This window comes from Nesoenas mayeri (genome assembly GCF_963082525.1).
Source record: "Nesoenas mayeri genome assembly, chromosome: 19".
Classification (NCBI taxonomy): Eukaryota; Metazoa; Chordata; class Aves; order Columbiformes; family Columbidae; genus Nesoenas; species Nesoenas mayeri.
In genome coordinates, this window is record NC_137568.1 from 4752536 (window position 1) to 4763996 (window position 11461).

The 11461-nt window shown below is 56.0% G+C and overlaps 1 protein-coding gene across 1 annotated transcript; it reads left to right on the top strand.

Moving 5' to 3' along the window:
* Positions 1-2925: 2925 nt before the first annotated feature.
* GALR2 (galanin receptor 2) lies at positions 2926-5368 on the top strand (the record flags this gene model as incomplete). Its single annotated transcript, XM_080356755.1, has 2 exons — positions 2926-3266; positions 4609-5368. 2 exons carry the CDS (start codon positions 2926-2928, stop codon positions 5366-5368), a joined length of 1101 nt encoding a protein of 366 aa, XP_080212881.1.
* Positions 5369-11461: the final 6093 nt, after the last annotated feature.

Consider the following 11461-nt stretch of genomic DNA (forward strand, 5'->3'; position numbering starts at 1 on the left):
CCGGGGAAAGAAGAGAGGCCGTGGGGAGCGCGGCCGCCGCGGGGGAAGATGGGATCGGGGAGGAGCCGGCCGGGGAGCCGGGGCGCGGGTGCCCCGATCTGGGGTTGGGGTCGGGGTCGCACGCGGGATTTGGGTAGTGGGGTAGTGCCCCCCGCCCCGGCTGGACTGGGGTCTCCTGCACTTACCCCCACACCCAACCCGGGGCTGACCGACCAGCCCCCAGCATCGGGCCCCCCCACCCCACAGCCCTTTCGTCTGCCCCAAGGCGGATGCCCCAGGGTCACCCCCCCAGCTGCAGCACCAACCACCCCAGGGCTGAGCCCCCAGATCAGCCCCCAGGACTTGGCCCTCCAGCCATGTCTCCTTCACCCACCCCAGGATTGACACCCCAGCTCCCACATAAGTCGCCAGGATCGGGCCCCCAGCCCTGACCCTCTGCCGCAGGGTCACCCCCCAGCCCCAGGATCAGCCCCCTCCAGCCCCCTCCCAAGGCTTCCCCGTATTCCTGCTCAAGGGCCGGCTCTGCCCTGCTCAGCGCCAGCCAGGCGGTGAAACTCAGTGAAACTGAGTCTTTCCTAGTAAAATAAATGTGATTTTGGGGTGGAGGTTGAAGACCTCCATGAAAAGCTGCTCTGCGGGGCTGGCTCTGAGATTCATCTTTAGGCACAAACACCACACTTTTTTCTGAATACCTACTGTCCTAAATACTCACGCAAACACAACCATTATATGTTTCTGTCTGCTCTGGGTTTCCACCGCATTTCCCAGGGATCTGCTCCCCTCTAAACCAGCCCATGTTTCAGGACGACACTCGGTCCGAGCAGAAACACAGCAATCAAAGCGTGTTTTACCAGAGCCTGCTCCTCTCTCACAGCCGCGGTGGTTCAGACAGGCCGGGATGAGGTTGGCACCGCAGCACCCGCGTTCAGATGCCCCGATGCAAACACGCGCACGTCACACGCCGAGGGACCCGCTCCCATGGCCGAACAGCCGCCGGGTTTAGCGTGGGCACGTTTCTGCCACGCTGCCTTCCGCGTCTGCTGGCGTGAAGCTGTGCTGCTCCTCTGGAGCCTGTAAGCAAGAGGATAAAGCTGTCAGCTGCTGGCTCAGTGAGTGGATTCCTGCTGCAAAGCCGGCCCTGCTCTTCCTCCAGGGCAGAGGGAGAGGAGGACAACACAAGCCTGTGCCATTGCGTCAAGTGGAGCCTTTCACAAAAGCCTAACAGCAAGGCAGTGGGTCTGAGCTGCCTTTGGTGTTGCAGGGGGAGCTGTGAAGAATGAATCCACAGAGTTACCAGCTCCAGGAACTCATGCCAGGCACACACCACCCCTGTGCCACCAGCCCCTGCAGCCTGAGAGGCTGATACCCTTACAACCTGCCTTTTCCTTTTGCTTTCGGCCACCCTTAGAGGCCAGATCCTGAGCCTGGCACACTCCTGCCCAAATAACCCATTTACATCTCAGACCAGGAATTTATTTTGCAGCTTCTGGATGGACGATCCTGCCACAGATCTTTGCATAAAGTGCTGCAAGTTGTGAGTTGTGCTGGTGTTTGGAAACTGTTTCTCCCATTATTAGTTTGTTCTCACTACAGCGAGAGCATAGACCTGGCCTCCCTGCAAACTGCCCGCAGCTCAAGGGAGACCAAAGTCACCACCATTGTCAATAAACCCAAATACTAGTGCCCTGCTGTGGGTGTTTGAGGGCACAGGGAGCTGGGGCAGCTCCTGAAGGGTGAGAGCTCCCTGGGGCTGGGCTTTCCCCAGGAGCTGCTCTTCCCATCTGTGAAGGCTCTGAAGGAACAAACCAGGCAATTTTGCAGGCAGGAAAAGAAGAAAGACGTGAAAAACATTTGTTATCACTGCAGTGAATTACCCTGGGGAAAAATAAAGTTCACTGCAGTGAATTCACACAACCATGCAGTGAATTACTCCTGGGGAAAAATAAAGTTTCTCCTGCGAACCTGAGCTCTCCTCTGGGGTGTTTCGGTGCCAGGATTTAGCTCTATGTCACACAATGTATACATTTACAGTCCAAGAGGACCCTCATTCCTAAAAAATGACACCACACAGCCCCTGGGGTTAGACAAGCCCTCTCCCAGTGACTGCGGGGAGGAGTAACAAGGAAAACCACCCGGACACCCCGTTTTGGGTGCCTAGCTCCCTTTGGGGTGCCCAGCCTCGCTACCTCAGCCCCTTCCCTAGGGGCTGCATCACCGAAGGACATTTTGCCCCACCGAATTTAGCCCCTCCCCGCCCCGAGCAAACTGATCCAAGCCCCTTTGCCGCGGTGGGAGGGTATTTATCCCCGTGGGGAGCGGGCTTTCCCCCCGGGGCCGCGGCGGAGCAGGCTGGGGCGCGATGTGCGGGGCCGGGCGGGAGCCCCCGCCCCGGAGCCTCCCCTGCTCCGCCGGCGGGAGGGACCGCTCCGACCGCCGAGCCGCACCGAGCGGGCTCCCAGCCGACCCGGAGGAGGTGAAGGGCGCCCGGCTCCCGTGCACCCCCCTGCATCCCTCCCGCACTTCGGAGGCTCCCCCTGCATCCCACCTGCATCCCCCGCTAACCCCGGCCGGCCCTGCCTGTGCCCCACCGGGTTCCTCTCCGCACTCTCCGTGCAGCCCTTTCCCGTGAATCTCCCGTGTGCTCTCCGGGCACCTCTTTTCCCGTGCATGCCCCGTACGCTCCCCGCTGCACTCTTTCCCTTTTCCTTTGCATCCCTGCTGCCCTCCCTGCTGTGCTCTCGGTGCACCCCTTCCCAGTGCAATCCCCGGTACACCCCCCCACCACGCTCTCTGTGCATCCCCTTTCCCGTGCATCCCTGTCACATCTGCGCGCCCCCTCTGCGCACCTCCAGTGCAATCTCCACGCACGCTCCTCCGTCCATCCCCGCTGTCCACTCCGTGAACACTTGTTGTGCACTTCCAGCCATGAACAGCTCGGCAACAGGCTCGGAGGGGGGCTGGCAGCCCGAGTCGGTGATCATCCCACTGCTGTACCTCCTCATCTTCCTCGTGGGCACAGTGGGCAACTGCCTGGTCCTGGCTGTGCTGCTCCGCAACGGGCAGGTGAAGAACACCACCAACCTCTTCATCCTCAACCTGGGGGTGGCCGACCTCTGCTTCATCCTCTTCTGCGTCCCCTTCCAAGCCACCATCTACACCCTGGAGGGCTGGGTGTTCGGGGCCTTCATGTGCAAGGCCGTCCACTTCTTCATCTACCTCACCATGTACGCCAGCAGCTTCACCCTGGCCACCGTCTCCCTCGACAGGTAGGAAAGGGGATGGGGGGGCTCCCTGGACCCTGACAGTCCCACCTATCTGGATCCCCCCCAGGCAAGAGAAGTGACAGAGTCCCCTGGAGCCAAGCCCCGATTGCTGTGACCTCCCAAGACTCCCAGGGGAATCCAGGCGCATTTCCCAGTTCATGTGTGCAGGGAAATGCAACCACTGGGGATGGGATCTAGCAGAGAGGGTTGGATTTGACCTCGTGTACCCAGCTGGGGAGGTTTTCAGACCCTGAAGCTGTAGGACTGGGGTTTATCAGTAGGCTCTGGCAGCTGAAGGGTGGATAGAAAAGCAGAGAGAAAAAGTTTAGTCCCTCTGCAGCCCCGAGATGAGAGGAGTGAGCCCCTACCCTCCAAACAACCCACAGCGAACAGGGCAAACCTTGGGGAGGAGAAGACACCGAGATGTTTGAACTGGGACACTGCTTTTCCCACCCTCCCCTTTTATTAGCAAAAAGTCCCTTTCTGTCCCAGTGCTGTCCCTTGTCCCAATGACTGTCGCAGGGTGGGTTTTAGCCGGGAAGCTCTGTAGAAGGCAGCCTGTTGCTCCTGCCTGTGTTCTACCCCATCCTAGCTCAGCCTTGGGCTCTGCAAGGGCTGGTGAGTTACTGACCCACAGCAAGAGGCAGAGAGCTCTGGGTACTGCTCTGCTGGGTGCTCGAAATGTGTGAGACAGTGGGATGTGGAAAGTCCCTGTGAAAGTCCCCTGGGAAGAGTCACAACAGCCCCTGAGCAGGGCTGGATCCTGCCATCCCGGCACAGCACCACGCTGGCTGCCAGGACTGACCCCCCAGCCCACCAGGAACTGAACCAGACCCAGGGTCTGCCTCTCCTCTCACACCCCACGGCGCTGGGAGGAATGGAGCTGTCAAGCAACTAGGGGCTTGCGTGAGGCTCTGGATCTGGGCACAATTAAGGAACCAGCTAACTGCAGAACTGAAAATGGGTGATGTGCTTTTGCACATGCCAGCATGAGGAAGGGGTGTCTGGGGACCCTTGGGACTTGCTGCTGCCTCCATATCCTCACCACCACTGTCACTTGTGCCAGACAAAGTGATGATCAAGTGAGGATCTGCTGGGACAGAAAGGGACCATCCCTGTCTTCCCTGCAAGCATCACTGGGAGGTGAGAGGGTGATGACAGTGTCACAGGAAAGGATCCTCCTCACCCCCTTGTGCTGCACAGGGACTCTGAGAAACACCAGGGAATCTACTGTGGGACTAATTGCCCTGGAAAGCTCAAACCCATCACTTCTGCCCTTTCTCCAGTCTGCTCCTGGAGCAGCTCTCTGTGCTCTCCTGCAGTTGTGTCCCTCTCTCTTTCTCAGGTATTTGGCCATACGCTACCCCCTGCACTCCAGGGAGCTGAGGACGCCCAGAAATGCCCTCACAGCCATCTGCTTCATCTGGGGGCTTTCTGTCATCTTCTCAGGCCCTTACCTGAGCTACTATCAAGAGTTCCAGTTGGCCAACCTGACCGTCTGCCACCCCATCTGGGAGATCTCCCAGCGCAAGGTCATGGACATATGCACCTTCGTCTTCAGCTACATCATCCCAGTGCTGATCCTGAGCCTCACTTACGTGCGGACTATTCATTACCTGTGGAGGTCCGTGGACCCTCTCCAAGACATGTCAGAGTCCAAAAAGGCCAAGCGGAAGGTCACCAGGATGATCATCATTGTAGCTGTCCTGTTCTGCCTCTGTTGGCTGCCCCATCACCTGGTCATCCTCTGCGTCTGGTTCGGATACTTCCCCCTCAATCACGCTACATACGTGCTCCGCATCCTCTCGCATCTCATCTCCTACGCCAACTCCTGTGTGAACCCCATTGTCTATGCCCTGGTCTCCAAACACTTCCGCAAGGGCTTCAAGCAGATCTTCATCTGCCTCTTGCGCAAGAAGGCAGCCAACAAGGTGCACGTGGCCCAAGTGACAAACACCGTCAGCACGCTGGAGGCAGAGCTCAGCGAGGTGACCCACGGCAGCGAAGCCCTACGCAGCCGCTCGTCCCTGCACTGCAAGGTCCCAGAGCCGGTGGGACATCAGCAGAAAGCAGATGGTTCCTTCATCACCTTCAGTGTCACCTAGCAGAGCTCCTTCCCACCTTTGCAGCCTCCTGCAGCATCACAGGGCTGGGGATGAGCTACGTTTTGGGTTAAAATGCTTGAAAACGTACCCTTTTCATTCAAATGCACCCAGATATAATAACTGCTAAAGAAATGCTGTTGGCTGTGGACTCGGCCAAGCGACCAACCGAGGATCCGAGGGCAGGATTTGCTTCCACTGAGCTGGGAGTGGAGAGATCAAATCCCAAATCAGCTCTAGGGTGTAATTGACTTACACCCTGTTGCATCTACACCTGGAGCCTACTGAAAGCTTTGGTCCCTCCAATCAACACAGCATCTGGCTGGAGTTCACAGGGTGCACTTTTAGGGATATTCGGGAAGTTTTGGTTTGTTCGTGTCCCAGTTCAGGAGCTGCATCCCAGGGCAGCGCCAGCCACAGCCACACAGGCACAAATCCAGCTCAGGTAGGAAAATGAAGGAGAGAAACGTGGAAATCCAGAGATATAAACCTTCCTGGTGCAGTCAGTGCTGGTTGGGCTTTAACCTCTCCCTGGGGCGTGTGGATTGGGAGGAAGTTTCCCCAAGATAGAGCGTGGCTGGAAACAGCACCCAGAGCTGCGACAAGTGCCATGGCCCGGGTATGAGACTGCTGAGGGCACAGGGCACTGCTGACCGTGGCTCATCCCCGACATTTCAGTGCATGCCAGGCTCTGCAGAGCACCTAGAGGTCACCAAGGACTGGCACTGCTTGCCAGGGGAGCACAGCTGTGGTCCCATGGGAAAGGACAGGGACAATAATGCTTTTGGGCAACTTGGGCACAGCTCAGCACCTCAGCCCAGGCACGGTGCTTGCAGGGAAGAGCAAAGACAAGCACCAGCACTGCTTTGCCACAGTATGAGGGTGGACAGCCGGGGCTGTGTGAGTGCCAAGGGACCCCGGTCAGCTGGGAAGCCACAATAAATCCTCTATTCCACATCCGATGTCCCACTGTCTTGTGATGCCCCTTGGTCAACAGCAGAGGAAAGGTGGGTGCTGGAGGGGTGGTGGGACCCGCTGGCCCAAGGGAAACTGTGGCCAGGGTGGGGGTTGAAGCCATGGGTTATGTCCAAGCACATCCATCAAGCAGGGGAACCACTGCAGCATGAGGAATGGCCCATTCGCCCCTTAATGCAGCCAAACCCGCACACGAGAGGCTGATGTGACTCACATGTGTCCTGCTCTAAACGCTGCGAAGGCTCCACGAGGGGCTGAGCCCCATGACCACCAGCAGCCAAGGGTTTTATTTAAAGACCGATCGTTTTGTGAGCTGAAGAGCATCACTGGAATAGAATCAATTAATGCTTTCAAAAATGCTGCAGCAGAGCAAAGCCAGAGGAGCTGATGAAAACAGCTGCAACGGACTGTGCTGAGCATCCCTGTGATGCCCAGGGCTGTGCCCCAGCAGCACCAAGCACCCATGAAGATCAGGTCTCTATAAGTAGTCATTACAGAGGGTATAAATCTGTCTGCACAGATTTCCCTCCATGTGACACGCCCATGGCAGGATGGGGATGGGGTGCAGGAGATTATTTCTGTCTGGGTCCCTGGTTCTCCCTGGGGGTCTGCTCCGGAGTCCAGGTCCCAACACAGCCCTGCTCCTCTCCACCCCTCCCCAGCACTTGGCCTTTCTTCCTGGCAAGATTTGGGCAGTCAAATATTTGTTTTCCCCCACTTAGTGTTATTATAACCAGATCTTCCTGTCCCCACACAGAGGGTCATAAATCAGCCACTACCGCATATCAATAACCATTATATTTAGTCTAGGCCTGCTCACAGCATAAGTCACAGGGAGCAAGTGTATAAACAGCTCCATTACTTATATCTGCATTTATCTCCCCTGTTCAACCCTTCCCAGCCAGGGAAAACACAAATCAGCCATGCAAATGCAGCTAAAAGCCTCATCTTCCTCCCACCCTCATCCACCTCTGCTCAGAGAGCCACAGGATGGGGACAGTGCCCCAGCACCTCCACATTCCCCAAGGACAGGGGTCCCTGTGCTGGCATGGCTGAGGGTGTAGCATCTCCCATCCATGCCGTGGCAGAGGACACACCAACCCTGCTCCCCCCAGACCTGTTTCTTTTGCTTCCCCTTCATGCCCAGCTGCACCCACAGATCCCAACCGGAGATGCTGCAGGGCATCGTGGTGCCAGTCCCTGGGTCGCACCAGGGGAAGCCCCACAGAGTCAAGACTCAATTTTTAGCCCTGGTTGTTCTCCTTCATGCGGAATTGAGTTCCCAGAAAGTTTGGGAGCTGCTCCTGAGTTCATCTTTTTATAGTGTTCACAAGAAAATAAAAATAACCATCTCATGGATATATAAACTATCCAGCAAAGTTTCATCCATGCATTGTGTTTTGAGCTCCTCACCAGAGCACATCTTTTCTTTTTTGGGTGGTGGGGGCAGGGGAAGGAACTGGTGTGGTTCCCAGGTATCTTATCTCACCATGGGACAAGAGCTGGGGTGTTGGGAGGAAGGAGCCGAAAGGAGGAGCAAACCTCTGGGGCTGCACCGGGGCTGCTGCTGCTCTCGCTACTGATGCTCAGCATGACCCAGCACACATGCCTTGGGCACCGGTGGGGAGCAGGGCCAGGCATAGGGCAGCCGGATGCACCCCAAACTCTTTGCCCAGCCCTGAGGAGGCTCCTGGTGCCACTGTGGGAAAAGCCAGGGCCACAGTCCGGCCACCAAGCTCTCAAGCCCCAGGCTAGGGGACAACTCTGAGCAGCAGAGCAGGTCTCTGGGGACCTGCTTCTTGCAGGAGAAAAGGGGACAGGTCACCTCTCCAAAACACACACAATGCAACACCACCAATAGCTGCTGCCCCTCAGCTTGGCTTTGCCACAGGAGGCTGCTCATTTTGCAGCTTCTGAGGAGCCCCAAAGTTGCTGGTCCCCATGCCAGGGGGGGGTTGACAAACCTCTTTTGCAGCCCCAATGTAACAGTCATTACCAAGCAAGCCACAAGAGCAGATAGCACAGCCAGACCCTGCCATGTCCCCCCCACCCGGCCCCTGCAGCAAAAGCAATGGGGCTCCAGCCCCAAGCCCCTGGGAATCAGAGACATGTCCCCCAGAGCAGAAGAGGAGGCAGGGAAAGGGTGTTACACCCCACAGGAACCTTGTAGGGAGGGAACAGTGGGGAGGGCAGAGGGGACTCAGCCCCAGTGTCATGGGGCACCCCCAGGTTGGGTTTGTGGCCCCTTCCCACAGTTGCGGCATCACTCACAGCTCTGTGCTCAGCTCATAGAGTGAGGGGGGGTGTGAAGCGCTCAACGGTAAGATAATAATAGGGACGGTGCTGGCTGCCATAATCGCTTGTATTTAATGTGTTGCAAAGACATTCCTTACCATAAAAAGCCAAGGAGCATGCAGAGCCATTCCTCAGCGCTGCGCAGCACTGGGTGCGACTTGGACACTTGAGGTCAGCCTGGGTGAGCAGGTCCCCCGCTCCCAGCCCAGGAAGGGGTGGCTCTGCCCAAAGCGTGCTGCTGCTCCCAAAGCAGCTCCGGCTGTTGCAGCAGCTGGTTGGCAGGGCTGGGAACCCATCCACCTTCACAGGTCCCTTCCTTGTGCAGGGCAGAGGCAGGAGGTGCAGGAAGGGTTAGAGCCCGGGTGAGTTGGAGACTGGATGGAGAAACAGGGACTGGGTGGCTCCTCTTCCCCTTTAGCTCAGGGAAAATGAGGGTCTTGATCTCTCGCCTAAGGGCCATACGCCTGAGAGCAGCAGAGGCCACCTCTTCCCTTGGTTACTCACCACCTCCAGCTCCTCCTCACTGCACGGCTGCCACCAAGCCAGGGTCACCCCAGAGCATCCTCTCACCCCTCCTCCTTCCTCCAGATGTGACCAGAGCACCCCTGGGGTAGAAAACAACCCAGCCAACTTCTGGTGCTGGTAACAGGGAGACCAGAAAGGGAGCAGGACATTCTGTATCCCGTTCTCTGACTGCATCTCCCCATGCTGAGCTGGACCAGCTTCTGCCCAGCCCCAGACTAGTACAGCTTTCCTGGGGTAATGGGCTGACAGCAAATCCCAGAGGTGCCTCTTTCAGATTAGGCCACACAGAGGCATTCCCAAAGCCTCCAAACACGATGTGGTGCTATCCCAGACCCTACAGGATTTAATGTTTTATTTGAGCTCTGGTTAGCTCAGGAGCAGCAGCACAGGGAGGGTACCATCCTGCACTACACCTCAGCTCTGGAAAGGCTCCAAGCAAAGCTCCCCCTTCCTGGCTGTGCCTGCCACCATTCCAGCTTAATCTCCTCACCCCAGGATCAGCTGCAATAAAATATGTTTTACAGCCTCAGTCTGAGCACATCAACAAGTTCCACCTGCTTTCCTGGAAGAAGAAATTCAGATCAGACCCCTGCTGTGGCAAAAACAGATCCAGAAAGATGGAATCCAGCTCCTTCTGGTCAATGTCAGCGTGTGTATCCAGGAGGCTCGACATCACACATAACACAAGCCAGCAGTGCTTTGCTTATGCTTAAAAAACACTCTGTCCAGCAGCTGCCAGCCTTTGAGAGGCTCTTGATGCTGAAAGAGAAGAATGGCCAGCACCAAAATCTCTGGTTGCTTCAAGTATTTGAGATCTGAAAGCAGGATATGAGTGGTTTAGATAGGTCAGAGCACCGTGAAAAACATCCATCTGTGGAAAGTACAAACCAGATGAGCAATTGGGTCTGCCACAGGATCTGCCTTGTCATCTAGGCTCTAACATCCAACTCCTGTGTGACATGGGGCAAGACAGGTTGTCACCTCCCTGCTCTCTGCCATGTGGCTTCTCTTACCCACCAGCATCAGACCCTTCCCAGGATGTGCAGCCCTGATGTCCCCACAGAGCAGGCCCCCTCACCATTGCAACATTCACCACATGGAGCAGCCACCCCTGCTAGGAAAAGAGGCAGAGTTGGTGTGTTGGTGGATGCACAACAGCAGAAGGGTTAAAACACAGCTCTCTACTTTTCTGCTGTTTGTTCTCACTCCACAGTCCATGCCCATGTCAGCCTTGTCTGTCTGCAGTGCCCCCAACAGTAACACAACCACTGCAGCTCTTCCACTGCTGGGTTAATTACACCAGCGCACACTCACTCATGTAAACGTGGGCTTAGGTGAATAATGGATTTGCTCCAAATTGCAAAGCAGCAGCTATTGTGAGCACTCCCGGCTCTATGGAAACCCTGTATTTCAGGTGTTCCCTTGCACAAATAATGGCCAAGATCCCATTAATAGAGCAAGCAGCAGGAACAAGCAAGGTTGGAGGAGGAGGTGCCTGGCCAGAGACCACAGAAACACGTATGCGCTTCAAAGTTCTGAAAGGCCTTGGTGCAAAGACATCCCAGACTCCAAGACACATGGGAGAGCTGCACTTGTTTCTCATGTGATGCACATGGGTTAAATGAAGGGATTGGACTTGGCTGCTTGCAGGGAAGAGATGCATCAGATTTAAAAGACAGGAAACAAACTAAAACAGGGATAGGCAGAAGGTGCTCTGCAGAAATGAGTATGGAAACACTTCCACACATAATCTGCCTCTGGTCAAGAGAGGAGCAACCACTCAGGACACCATGGAGCTCCCTCTGGTTTCACAGCTGTCACCAGTCCAAGCTGCCACGATGTTCCTATCATGGCATCACAGAAGACAGGGAACTGCAACGGGACTGTTCTGAAGCTTTGGGGTAAAACATCCCCTGTATATAACTAGACTGCAGGCCTGGCGGGCACCACTATGTCCAGGCATCACCATACCCCAGAATCCACATCTCATCCTATCACTGAAATAATTCAGAGTAACAATAGGAAAATTCTTTGGGATCCTACAGAATTGAGATTCCCAACACCCACTATGGAAGCACAGGCAGCACCATGTGGAGCTTACAGCCTCCTGTTCTACACACAAGAACAGTACACACCAGGTTTTCAGGTGTTTTTTTTAACACACCATGTCTGCTGTGCAGAGCATGAACATTTATACCCAGGCCTGAAGATGCACAAACACAAGGTCCCACACAGCAGCACAGTGGCCATCTAGAGACTTTGCTCTAGATCCACAGAAGCAGGCAAAGACAGCCATGAGGG